This window comes from Pygocentrus nattereri, chromosome 3, assembly GCF_015220715.1.
Source record: "Pygocentrus nattereri isolate fPygNat1 chromosome 3, fPygNat1.pri, whole genome shotgun sequence".
Taxonomy (NCBI): Eukaryota; Metazoa; Chordata; class Actinopteri; order Characiformes; family Serrasalmidae; genus Pygocentrus; species Pygocentrus nattereri.
The window spans coordinates 36,561,116-36,575,376 of record NC_051213.1 but is presented as its reverse complement, the minus strand read 5'-3'; the positions used below and the strand labels follow the sequence as shown (position 1 = coordinate 36,575,376).

The window sequence follows — 14,261 nt, the reverse complement described above, 5'->3', positions numbered from 1 at the left end:
TGAGGAGCTCTGACTCCCCACTTATATAGGTTGGTTGTTTTTGTGAAACTAAGGCACAACATATGACCCTTATTAAAAATAATCTCATCTGTCTGGATCTGAGAGAGATAGAGAGGGGCCCATCTCCTGTAGGACCTTGACCTTTGGACAGGGCCCCCTTTAACTTAAACATACCAAACCCATAAGCTGGATACCACATGAAATCCCAGATACCATACTACAAACAGTGTTTATTGAGAATGGTTTTTCAAATGGTTTACTACCCCTTATCCATCAAAGAAGCATGCTGGTTTTAAAAAATAGTGCCATCTGAGGAATTGAAGGTCACAGGCTTTCATGTGTGATTTTCAGCCTTGTCCTTTATGAGTAAAGATTTCTCTGGACTCCCTGAATCTTGAAATTAGATTAAGTGACCCTTATTAGTCCCACAACAGGGAAATTTCACCTCAGCATTTAACCTATCCATGAAGTGAAACACCACATACACTCTAGTGAGCACACACACACTAGAGGGCAGTGAGCACACTTGCTCAGAGTGGTGGGCAGCCCAATCTGCAGCACCTGGGGGTTAGGTGTCTTGCTCAAGGACACCTCAGTCATGTGCTGTTGGCTCTGGATATCGAACCGGCAACCTTCTGGTCACAAGGCTGGTTCCCTAACCTCCAGTCCATGACTGCCTCTGATATTATGCACCTTAAAATGACAATGAGAACTCCCTCACGGGAGTCAGGGCCGGAGGCCTCTGGCATGTCAAGTTCCATTTCCCTGGAGGAGGTTGCTGAGGTAGTTGGCAAGCTCTTCAAGTGGCAAGGCACTGGGGGTGGATGAGATTCGTCCAGAGATGCTTAAGGCTCTTGATATTGTGGGGCTGTCATGGCTGACGCACCTCTGCAATATTGCATGGACCTCAGGAACAGTACCCTTGGACTGGCAGACCTTTTTTTTTAAAAAAGGGGACCAGAGGGTATGTGCCAACTATCAGTGTATCACACTGCTCAGCCTCCCTGGGAAAGTCTATGCCAAGGTGCTGGAAAGGAAACTTTGACCGAGAGTTGAACCTCAGCTTGAGGAAGAACAATGCAAATTCCGTCCTGGCCATGGAACAATGGACCAGCTTTTCACCCTCTCACAGATTGTTGAGGGGGCATGGGAGTTTGCCAACCCAGTCTACATGTGTTTTGAGGATTTGGAGAAGGCTTACGACCGGGTTTGCCGAGATATCTTATGGGAGGTCCTCCAGGAGTATGAGGTACTGGGGCCACTACTCTGGGCCATCTGATCTCTGTACTCCCAAATTGAGAGCTGCTTTCATATACTCAGCATTAAGTCGGACCCTTTCAGTGTTACCGTTGGACTCCGGCAGGGTTGTGCCCTGTCTCCACTCCTGTTTGTGATATTCATGGACAAGGTGTCAAGGCGTAGCCGAGGTCAGGAGGTCATTATGTATGGAGGCTGGAGGGTGGCATCTCTACTATTTGCAGACGATGTTGTTCTTTTGGCTGAATCACATGGATGCCTCCAGCGCTCACTGGAGCGGTTGCAGATGAGTGTGAAGCGGTTGGTATCTGAGTCCATGGTCTTAGCCCGGAAAAGGATGGCATGCCCACTCCAGGTAAGGGGAAAGAATTTGCCCCAGGTGGAAGAGTTTAAGTATCTTGGGGTCTTGTTCACGAATGATGGGAAGAGGGATCATGGGATCGGCGGCAGGCTGGAACAGGCAGCAGCAGTAATGCGGTCACTGTACCGGACTGAAGTGGTGAAGAGGGAGCTGAGCCATAAGGCAAAGCTTTCTGTTTACTGGTCGGTCTACGTCCTGACCCTCACCTATGGTCATGAGCTGTGGGTAATGACCGAAAGAATGAGATCGCGAATACAAGCAGCATAAATGAGCTTTTCAGGGTGGCGGGCTACACTCTATTTAATAGGGTGAGGAGCTCAGCCATCCAGGAGGAGCTCGGAGTAGAGCTGCTGCTCCTCCACATTGAGAGGAGCCAGCTGAGGTGGTTATCTGATTCTGATGCCCCCTGGACACCTCCCGGTGGGGGTGTACCAGGCATGGCCTACCAGGATAAGACCCTGGGGTTATCCTAGGACCTGCTGGAGGGATTACATCTCCAAGTTAACGATGATGATGATGATGATGATGATGATGATGAATGAGAAACAACTAAAAAAACTCACAATTACTTGTTAAGCTTATTGCTCAAAGTGTCGACCCTTGCCTGTTCTAGCTTGTAAAGAACTAGGCCTTTCCTGGATGCTGCTTTTATAAATGATTACATGATTACATCTGTTCTTTTAAAATGTCTTCTGAACATCTAACAAACACTCCTTTTCTTGAACTGCCCCTGATTTTTCTTATTTGGAACATGTTGCAGGCAAACATTCAGAATGAGCATATATATACAATACATGAAAAACCTGAATGAAAAACCTCAGAAAAACCTGAGTGAAACAGTGTAAACACAGTGTTAGCAGCAATGTTCCAGATAGAGCAAGTAGAGCATCAAAAGAGTTGTGTGTGTGGAGTATGGGGGAGGGGGGGCCACAATGCTAGTGGCTTTCCAGATGCAACGTGTGGTGTAGATGTCCATTATGGAGGGGAGAGAGACCCCGATGATCTTGTCAGCTGTCCTCACTATACGCTGTAGGGTCTTGCAGTCTGAGGCGGTGCAATTCCCAAACCAAGCGATGATGCAGCTGCTCAGAATGCTCTCCACAGTCCCCCTGTAGAATATGGTGAGGATGGGAGGGGGGAGATTAGCCTTCTTCAGTCTCCGCAGGAAGTAGAGGCACTGCTGGGCTCTCTTGGATCATTGTCGATTCTTTTATGCCCTTACTTGGTCACAAAAGCAGGATTTCAACAGGCTATGCAATACCATCATACATCTAATTTTGCACAGACTGGCCAAAAAGTCCCTAGAAAGCAGAACTGAAAACTGCCGTAAAAAAAGCTACATTCATTTGAAGTATAATCCTAGAAAGTTAGATAATTAACATAATCAAAGACTAAATTCTGATTTTGGATCTTAGATCTGTTCTTGTACTTTTACTCACCTGCAATGAGTGGACTGACCATTGTAAAGAGCTTTATTTTGAAAGAGTGAAGCACAATTTGCCTTTCCCCCAAATAAAGAGAATATTCTAAACCATCAGGTGCTGAAAGCATGTCATTGATTAATTAATGTCTCTTGGGGTATTAATTAATTAATGAATTCATTCATTCATTCAGTACCTTATCAAGTAAGAGAATGCTCACCATAGTTACAACAAAGTAGTTTGCTTGCTAGAGCTAACTTAAATCAAAATAGTCCAAAAACGAGAAGCAGCGATTTTGTGGTTTGTGGGAGGAGTGTGCTAGTTCCTATTAATGTAATGGATTTTGGAATGTGGTTGCATATATGTCTTGTGAAAAACTCCAGAGCTGTCATCAACACCACAGCACGTCCTACAGCAGTCTACGGAGGGCAGTCTTAAAAGAGTCCAGCAGAAGGTAAAACATACACACGCAATATCACTGATATCACTAAGACAATGTACATAAGAAATAACGACGAAAACAGGCAAGTTTAGTCAAGTCAAACTAAGTAAAATCCCGGGTTAACTAAATCCTTATTAACTCAGCGACCACACGGACTTCAATGCAGTTCCTAAGGTACAGAATGTGTAGTAGAAGTTTGGATGTGCCAGCAGATATTGGCCGTTTAAAGGGTTACAGAAAAAATCCAGTATTGTGTTTAACTTCACAAATTATGTGAAACTGAGATTAAACAGTGGAGATCATATCTGGAAAATCCTCACCAGGACATTAGGCTTTATTCTTAGAGTGAAGGCAGGCACAGCAAGCGTCAATCTTGAACTCACCTGATTAAAATCATAAACTCCAAGCAGCTTTCAGCAGCAGCTTTCTACCTGCTGATTTGTGGACTCCTAGATATACCTTGCCAATTGTCATAGACAAATAGACAAAACTCAAATAATTATTTTAAATCCCTAGTAAGTGACACTGTAATCTTCACTACTGAAGAATTCCAAACCCTCTTGAACCAGGGGACTCACTTGTCTGGACAAATCATTTTTAATAATTTGAGTTTATTTGTTGCATGTGCAGGTCTCAGACATCCAGCTTGCCCATAAGACATTGGGCTGACACAGTTATATAGCTGGACTGAGGCCAAGATTAGACAGCTGCAAGTCGCTTGGGGTATGTCTCTATCAGTTTTGCACATCGAGAGACTGAACTTTTTGCCCATTCTTCCTTGCAAAACAGCTCGAGCTCAGTGAAGTTGGATGGAGAGCGTTTGTGAACAGCAGTTTTCAGCTCTTTCCACAGATCCTCGATTGGATTCAGGTCTGGACTTTGACTTGGCCATTCTAACACCTGGATACGTTTATTTGTGAACCATTCCATTGTAGATTTTGCTTTATGTTTTGGATCATTGTCTTGTTGGAAGATAAATCTCTGTCCCAGTCTCAGGTCTTTTGCAGACTCCAAAAGGTTTTCTTCCAGAATGGTCCTGTATTTGGCTCCATCCATCTTCCCATCAATTTTAACCATCTTCCCTGTCCCTGCTGAAGAAAAGCAGGCCCAAAACATGATGCTGCCACCACCATGTTTGACAGTGGTAATGGTGGGAATGGTGTGTTCAGGGTGATGAGCTGTATTGCTTTTATGCCAAACATAACGTTTTGCATTATGGCCAAAAAGTTAGATTTTGGTTTCATCTGACCAGAGCACCTTCTTCCACATGTTTGGTGGGTCTCCCAGGTGGCTTGTGGCAAACTTTAAACGAGACTTTTTATGGATATCTTTGAGAAATGGCTTTCTTCTTGCCACTCTTCCATAAAGGTCAGATTTGTGCAGTGTACAACTGATTGTTGTCCTATGGACAAAGTCTCCCACCTCAGCTGTAGATCTCTGCAGTTCATCCAGAGTGATCATGGGCCTCTTGGCTGCATCTCTGATCAGTCTTCTCCTTGTTTGAGCTGAAAGTTTAGAGGGACGGCCGGGTCTTGGTAGATTTGCAGTGGTCTGATACTCCTTCCATTTCAATATGCACAGTGATCCTTGAGATGTTTAAAGCTTGGGAAATCTTTTTGTATCCAAATCCAGCTTTAAACTTCTCCACAACAGTATCTCAGACCTGCCTGGTGTGTTCCTTGGTTTTCATGATGCTCTCTGCGCTTTAAACAGAACTCTGAGACTATCACAGAGCAGGTGCATTTATACGGAGACTTGATTACACACAGGTGGATTCTATTTATCATCATCAGTCATTAGGTCAACATTGGATCATTCAAAGATCCTCACTGAACGTCTGGAGTGAGTTTGCTGCACTGAAAGTAAAGGGGCCTAATAATATTGCACGCCCCACTTTTCATTTTTTTATTTCTAAAAAAAGTAAAATATCCAATAAATTTCGTTCCACTTCATGATTGTGTCCCACTTGTTGTTGAGTCTTCAAAAAAATTACAATTTCATATCTTTATGTTTGAAGCCTGAAATGTGGCAAAAGGTTGAAAAGTTCAAGGGGACCGAATACTTTTGCAAGGCACTGTATATAGCTGGACTGATGCCAAGATTAGACCCAGCTTATACAGGACAAAGAACAGGTGTGATAAACACGACCATATAGGGGTAAACACAAAATAGGCAGTCTAAAATATAACTTCAGCACATGCGCACAGATACAGAATGTATTACACAGATACAGAATGTATAACACAGATACAACGCAATTCACAACAATAAATTCCTTCACTACTTGCTTGCTCCTTATTAGGATAACAGATGGTGTGATGTCATTGACTGAAAATAGGCTGCCATGATAACCAGTAGCATCCAATCATGTGCTGTAGCAAAGCTGTACCATCTAGAGAACCCATCCACATGTCATTAGGCATCCACACTCCACAAATTGTGCACTATTTGGCTAATGAAACTAGAATTTCAAAACTTCAGCTGAATCTCATATGGCTCCATGCGATGACAATATGACAACAAAATGAATAGCTTAATTGCATTGCTTTTTCAAAGTAGCATGGTCACAGGCCTTATTAAGTTGACACTTGACTGGATCACAATGTAAACAAAGGTTTTTATTAATAAAGTAGGTCTACATTTGAAATAGTAAATATAGGGTTCCTCATGACTGTATACATATATATGTATATATGACTATATATACACTATATTTACAAAAGTGTTCGCTCATCTGCCTTCACACGCATATGAAATTGAGTGACATCCCATTCTTAATTCTTAGGGTTTAATATGATGTCGGCCTACCCTTTGTAGCTATAACAGTTCAACTTTTCCTGGAAGGGTTTACACAAGAGTAAATAATGTGTTTATAGGAATTTTTGACCATTCTTTCAGAAGCGCAACAAGAAGGCCTGGCTCGCTCTAATTCATCCCAAAGGTGTTCTATCGGGTTGAGGTCAGGACTCTGTGCAGGTCAGTCAAGTTCTTATCTACTCTCTAATCCATGTCTTTATGGACCTTCCTTTGTGCACTTGTGCGCAGTCATGTTGGAAAAACAAAATTGTTCATAAAATTGGGAGCATGAAATTGTCTAAAATCTCTTGGTGCTGAAGCATTAAGAGTTCCTTTTACTGGAATTAAGGGGCCGAGCCCAACTCCTGAAAAACAATACCACACCATAATCCCCCTCCACCAAACTTTACACTTGGCACAATGCAGTCAGACAAGTACCGTTCTCCTGGCAACCGCCAAACCCTGAGTCATCCATCGGATTGCTGGACGGAGAAGCGTGATTCGTCACTCCAGAGAACACGTCTCCACTGCTCTAGAGTCCAGTGGCAGCGTTTTACACCACTGCATTCGATGCTTTACATTCCATTTGGTGATGTAAGGCTTGGATGCAGCTGCTCAGCCTTGGAAACCCATTCTGTGAAACTTGCTACATTGTTCTTGAGCTAATCTGAAGGCCACATGAAGTTTGAAGGTCTGTGGTGATTGACTTTGCAGAAAGATGGTGACCTCTGTGCACTGTCCACCTCAGTACCTGCAACCCTGCTCTGTCATTTTATGTGGCCTACCACTCCGTGGCTGAGTTGCTGCCGTTCCCAATCGCTTCCACTTTGTTATAATACCATGAATAATTGACTATGGAATATTTAGTAGTGAGGAAATTTCACGACTGCACTTGTTGCACAGGTGGCGTCCGATCATGGTAACATGCTGGAATTCACTGAGCTCCTGAGAGGAAACCATTCCTTCACAAATGTTTGTAGAAGCAGTCTGCATGATTAGGTGCTTGGTTTTATACACCTGTGGTCATGGAAGTGATTGGAACACCTGAATTCAATGATTTGGATGGGTGAGTGATCCATGATTTTATCATGGGGAAGTGGGTTTACAATGTAAAGCAGAGAAGAAGAACATTCGCTCATCCATCACTGTATACTGCAATTATTTCACAAACCTTTTAACTTTTTGTCATATAATAATGAACATATCATAACATAACATTTTTTAATGCAAAAGCCTTGCTTCATAAGAACTTTTAGGTTACTAAATTACCACTGCAAGTCTTACCTAGCACCAATGCAATGAAACTCCTCTTCCCACACTGGGGCTGAATCTCATATGACTCCTTGCTCCCTATATAGTGCACTACCTAGAACCTAAATACTGGCTCCTGCAAACCATCAATGTATAACATGCCTAAAATACAGTCAAGCTAGAATTTCTAAAATTACATGACACACTATTTAAGGTGTTTGGAGTCATTTGAGATTCACCTGGAGTTTTGAAATTCTAGATCCTACAGGTAAAAAGGGCTATTTTATGCCTATATTATGCATTGTTTGGATGCAGGAGCCAGTATTTAAATTCCTAATTAGTGCACTATAAAGGGAGCAGGTAACAGGGAAAAAAAATCAAGCAAATTTAAATAATCCTTCTTGAGAAAATATATTAAAATATCTTAAAAAGTGAGTTTTTAGCTCTGCAGCTGTATTTAGCAAGATATATGGCAGTTAAGTACCAAATAACTTATAGATGTGATACAACTACATTAATACTACACAAACTCAAAATGTGGCAACAAGAAAGTGAAAACTAGTGGAAATATAAAATTTTAATACTAAAGATTCTTCATTTGTTACATGTTAGAAATTATGTATAGCGTTTCTTGAAAGTTCAGTACAAATTTCAACCCAATCCAATAAAACAATAAGCATTTTGTGAGGCTTAGAACGCACATACAAAGTTGCAAAAATGATAAAATGGGCAAAAGTTTAAAAATCATAAGTTAAAAAGGTACTTAGAATAAAGCTGTAGAATTTTTACAGGATCATATGAATTGAATAGACGTTTTCACATGATTGTTTCAAGAAAATACATGTCATGAACTCAGAGGGCTACTATTTGAATTTATTTTCATTTGGTTCTGTTAGTGACGTCAGCTGTACTTCTTTGTGAGCCGGTCACACCTCACAAACAGAAATTTAGAGCTTAACAATTTTCTGTTTCTATGCTGGTAGGTGCTGAATGTACTGAAGAAGTTATGTTGCTGTTTTAAAAGTTACTCAGTAATTCAGTAGGTTTTTGATCTGCAACACTGGATTTCCACTGAAGGTGTTTTGTGCTTTTACATTCACTGCAGTCATTACTTCACTGAGATAAAAGAATGATTTTAGTTTACTCTACCTCTGATAACAATGAATGTATTCAAATAGAGTACTTCAGTAACAATCCTACATCCTACGATCCACTGTTTTAAGGAGTGTTGCAAACTGGCAAGGATATCTTGCTTAAGAAACTCACTTTTAAACATGTAATGTTTCTGTTCTGTGAGGCTCAGTCATGCCATGCAGAACCAGCAAGTACATGTGATCAAGTTTGCCATTGACTAGATGAAAAAATAGGTGTGCAGAAATGTGTACACAGGGTTTTGCAGACAGAAGTGACACAGTAAAAGATATCAGACGCTCTGTTTATGTGTAGACTATTAAACAAGAACATGCTAACTGTCTCAAGACAAACTAGCTTTCCTCAAGTAGCAAGCCGATTTCATTAAGTCAGCAACTATAAAAAAAATCATACTGCATTTTTTTCTGAACAGCATATTTCCAAGTGAAACAAGTTATGTGGGGGTCTAAATGTTTCAGCTTGATGATAGTTAGGATGGAAAAAGAGGGAGGTGAATTAATTTTACATTATAATAATAATTATTGGTTCTCTGTGACAAAAAATCAGATAACATGTTTAAGGCATGCAAAAGTTTAATTAAATAATACAGGAAAACAAGACTCTTTTAAACAGAATGCTGAACCATGCATAATATGACCAGGGACATGAACTAACCAGGTAAAAAAGGTTCACTTTGATTTCAGGTTGACTATAATATATAGAAGCTTAGGTTAGTATGTAGAGAAGGAGGTTAGTGTGCTGATATGATGAAAAGACCAAGATCTAAAGTCTGAGATGGAAACCAGATGAAATTTTGGAAGCTAGCACTGAGAACATATAGCGAACGATAAGTTTCATTTAATTTAATTTCTGGCATTTGGCTGATGCTCTTATCCTGAGCAACTTACAATTTGATCATTTTACATAGGTAGGCCAAGGCAGTGTTGCCCAAGGACTCTTATTGGTATAGTGTAGGGTGTTTGCCTAGGTGGGGATTGAACCCAAGTCTACAGTGTAGAAGGCGGAGGTGTTAACCACTACACTATTCAACCACTTGCGAAAGTGTTTCGGGGGCTCTGCCACTTATGTAATAGAACATGAGAGGGAGTATGTTATTGCAAAATAACATTGCGGCTGTGATTTGGTCGCAGACACGAGCCGAATGTTATTTACGATAACACACAACATCAAGTGTTCTCTTCGTTTTATAACAGTTAAATAAATAAGTAAGAAATTAATGAATTAATGGACTGTGAACGTGTCAGTTAATGCATTTGAATGTGAGCAATTCCTTCCGCCAAATTATAGTTCCTTAACAAGCAGCTTGTTGTTACGTCAGAGTAGCTAACTCCACTCTCTAGATGTCATGTAAACTGTCATCACCACTGAACAAGCTTTTCAGTTGGCAGCTGTGACAGAATAACACCTAAACGACCTGGAATTAACCAGAAATTAACCGAATACCATTCGCCAAATGTCATCTTCAGAGTCTGACAAAATCGGACTGAGCCATAAAACTGCTGCAACATCAAGTTTAGCTCAGTTTTGCCAATTTTTGCCAGATCAATATTAATGTTGTTTTGTTCCAGCCAGTCTGTAAAGCATCTTACAGCCCCTATTGTTTGGCAAATGGTATTTGGTTAATTTCTAGCTAATTTCAGGGTGTTTTATGCATTTTTCTGTAACAGCTGCTGACTAAAAAGCTGCTCAGTGGTGATGACAGTTTGGGAATGCAGTGTAGTCTCATCTTCAGAGGCTGACCAAATCGGCTGTAGGTCAGATGTGATCTTAAAAGTATCCATTCTCTATTTGTGCACAAAGTAAGAAGTAAAAATGTTCAAATGGCTTCTACAGCTGTCAAGGTCATTGCTTTGCAATGGCGTCTCAGTGGAGAGATTAGTATAGTATTTGTGATAAAACTGTGATGTTATGGTGAAATAGCAGCACAGTTAGAAGGCTTCTCAACCAACCAGCGTGCGTGGCCAGAACTAACTGTTGTATAATTCCTGATATCCTAGACAGTGAATGACAGTTTTCAATGGATTAGCTAATGTGGCATATCCTTACTCAAACTGCCATTTTAAAATAAAAATTAATAAAATTCAGCAACTAAACCAAGAGCCATTTTTTTCATAAACTGGCAAACTGAATTCAGCCCAAAGGTCAGCTTACAAACTACCTAATTCACTCTAATCCCTCTAATCCACTAAAGTGATCTGACGCTAAAGTTAGTCAAAAGATGGTGTCTGTTTATAATGAAAAATAACATCTTTAAAGTCGTTAAACAGCATATATTTTCAACTAACAATGCTTTATTAGAGTTCATGAGTGTTTCACGTCTGCTGAAAAGGTTGATAGATGAATGCACATAAACAACAACTACTAAGATATTTGAGGAAACCTTTGAGTTTTTGTCAGTTTCATTCAGAAATGTTATTGCTAAACCTTTCCTTCTTTATCTTAAGACCTTTTCTAATTTTCAAGTTTGTGTGAATCCAGAAACCTTCATCAGCATTTTCATGCACATGCAAGTTCTGTACAGAAGTCAATACCTTGCAAACTCAAAACTGCCAAGAAGCTAGGTGTGTGCAAACATAACCACAAGCTGAAAATTATTGCCCAGAAGCTATAGTAGCAAGCATGAGTGGTTACATTTCCACGACATAGCATTAGCTGTTAGCTTTGCTTCTTAGTTATATGAATTTGGTGTGAGCCAATCATGTGATTGCCATGCTCATCTCAAAATATCACATGCAACATGCTCAGAGCCCCCTCACTCCTCACCAGAGGAAGTGTGAAAACCAAGACCTCAAACACCTATAATATATCATCTCAGTTTTGGCTTTGAGCCCCACAGGTCAGGTCCATCAGCCAGTTTTGTGAGTATTTGGTGTTGTTTTCTCTCTGGTGCTTGTCCCCACATGTGAATCTATGAATATCTTAACATTCTAATAATTTATTACAGATGGGGTAGATTTTGTTTACTGCACGTACTGTGCTTTTATCGTACATGTTTTTTTTGACCTATGCATGTCCTGCTTTTCTGTGGAAAAATTTTTAACCGTTCACCTTAATAGCTAAGACCTTCTCGCAAGGTATCTGAGTAATTTATTACAGACATGGTGGATTTTGTTTAATACAGACACTGTGCTTATTGCTTAAACTGTGTATTTTGACCCGTGCACGTCTTGTATGTGTGAAATGTTTTAACCATTCACCTTCATATCTGAAACTTTCTCATAAGGTACTACAGAAAGCAGGTTCATATTTTTCTGAGTAATTTTTGGAATTCATGTTTGGTTATGAAAGTTAGCAAATGTAGAGAAAACGATGTTATTTAGAATAGCAGTGATGTATGTCAGATGTGGTTTAGCCAGCACACATGGCTGGCTATAGACGACTGCTTTATGACATTTATGCTTTTCTTCTTCGTTTTTTTGTGGTATTCCTCAATACAAGACTGTTCAGTGTTTGATCTAACTTCAGCGATGGAGAATGCGACTAGTACTCTCAGGTGAGAATATTCGACTTACATGTAATTTGAGGGGTGCTATAAGCATAGTAAAATAAAATACACTTTCAGAGAAGCTCTGTTCTGAGCTTGTATTTGAAGTGGTTAGATCTTTCAGATGAATGTCACTTTGTATAAAATATAATTGTAATTTTTTTATGTACTCCATTCCCATCAGCAGTGCCAATTACAATTTCAGTTCCACCTTATCATGGAGAACAACAAGTGAGATGATGAGAGATTCCACAACTGATGTATTCAGGTGAGGTCTGCAAGATGTTTATCTGCTTTAGATCAGTAGTCCTGCTCCGTTCAAAAAGGCCTAAACTTGTGTTTGTCATCTTGAAACTAGATAATTAGACCCTACAAGGTTTAAAAGTCATGAAACTTGATCAATAAAGTCTTGAGAAGAGAGTTCAGAAATAGATACTGATAATAAAGAGAAAGGCGGTAAAGGTGTGCTGGAGCTTCAATAACTTCAATAACTTTCTTTTTGGCATTTTCAGCACCTTGGACTACTCCGGTTATTATATTGATGATTTGGAAAACCATGCACCCTGTAAATATGGAAACCATGCAAACAATTTCCTACCAGTGCTCTATTCCCTGTTCTTTGTGGTGGGCTTCCTTGGCAATGTGCTCGTTGTGTGGGTCATCCTGGTGGGTGCTCAGCTGAAAAGCATGACAGATGTTTGCCTTCTGAACCTGGCCCTAGCTGACCTGCTCCTGGTTTTTACTTTTCCCTTTCTGGCCCATTATGCTAACCATGACTGGAGTTTTGGGAATGCCATGTGCAACATAGTCCTCGGCATTTACTATGTTGGGTTTTATGGTGGCATCTTCTTCATTATGCTGATGAGCGTTGACAGATACTTGGCGGTAGTCCATGCTGTGTTTGCTCTGAGGGTCAGAAACAAGTTGTGTGGGATTTTGGCCAGTGTCGTTATCTGGATCATATCTGTTGCATCATCTTTCCCTGAGCTGGGCTACCTTCAGATTGAAAAATACAGAAATGAAGTACTTTGCAGTGCATACCCAAATGATGACAATTCGCATTACTGGAAAATTGTTGGCCTGTTTAAAATGAATGTTTTGGGCCTGTTGATTCCACTGAGCATCGTGGGATTCTGCTACTCAATGGTGCTACGGAGGCTCCTCACAGTCCGGGCAGGCAAGAAACATGCTGTGCGTCTCGTCATTGTGGTCGTGGTGGTCTTCTTCTGTTGCTGGACACCGTACAACATCGCAGCATTCCTCAAAGGCCTGGAATTGAAGAAAGTCATAGAAACAAATTGCGAGAGCAGCAAGGCAATTCTGTGGAGTCTCCAGATCAGTGAAGCTGTGGCGTACTCACACAGCTGCCTGAATCCCTTCCTCTACGTGTTTGTAGGAGAGAAGTTTAAGAGGCACCTCATCAGGCTCCTGCGTCGCACACCTTGCATCAAGGTGAAGTTCATGAAAGACTACCTGACCCAGGCAGCAGGGTCAGTTTATTCGCAGACAACCAGCTTGGATGAGCGTTCGACTCATATTTAAACAAGAGCTCTCAGAGACCCAATCCAACATCTCATATCACAAATAAGATATCACTTTCATTTTCTGCTTTCATTTTATTTGGCTTCTGATGAGTTCTGTGTGTTATATTTTTACAGAAGTCCCTGTACAAACAAAACCAGTTGTAATACAGCATCAGAATACTGTTATATGTCTCTTTGTGAAATGTTCATCATATTTATGTTCTCTTGTAATACTGTAACTGAGATGCTGTTTCTTGGCCTGCATCTCCTGAAGTGAAGGAAGTTTAAAAGGTGGCTGAGTGAAAAATATGTAAATACTTTGTAAATAAAACTAAATATAAAAATATTCAGTTGCCATCCTGACTTTTTAAGCAACAAGTGTTGTACATGTTCGTAATACAACCAGGTATTAAAGGACTTAAGAGTAAAGGAATTTAATTGTTTAGAATAAATTAGGATATACATTATCCAAGTATGCTGTGCAGTAGGTTTGGTTGTGCACATACATCCAGCGTGTTTTTTCTCCCTTCAAAACCAAAAACTGGCATCAGGTTATGAAGTGTGAATCTGGGTC

At 40.4% G+C, this 14,261-nt stretch overlaps 1 protein-coding gene across 4 annotated transcripts; it reads left to right on the top strand.

Moving 5' to 3' along the window:
- The first annotated feature begins 6,432 nt into the window (after nt 1-6,432).
- LOC108429232 (C-C chemokine receptor type 3-like) lies at nt 6,433-14,033 on the top strand. 4 transcript variants are annotated; one of them, XM_037536795.1, is made up of 4 exons: nt 6,433-6,457; nt 12,119-12,173; nt 12,349-12,432; nt 12,677-14,033. In XM_037536795.1, the coding sequence occupies exons 2-4, from the start codon at nt 12,148-12,150 to the stop codon at nt 13,704-13,706; spliced, it is 1,140 nt and encodes a 379-aa protein (XP_037392692.1). In that variant the 5' UTR covers nt 6,433-6,457; nt 12,119-12,147; the 3' UTR covers nt 13,707-14,033. The 4 variants fall into 4 exon arrangements, with proteins under 4 accessions (XP_037392692.1, XP_037392693.1, XP_017556335.2 ...); XM_037536796.1 differs by having other exon boundaries at nt 6,441-6,457; nt 12,352-12,432; XM_017700846.2 differs by lacking the exon at nt 6,433-6,457 and adding an exon at nt 11,451-11,538 and having other exon boundaries at nt 12,352-12,432.
- Nucleotides 14,034-14,261: the final 228 nt, after the last annotated feature.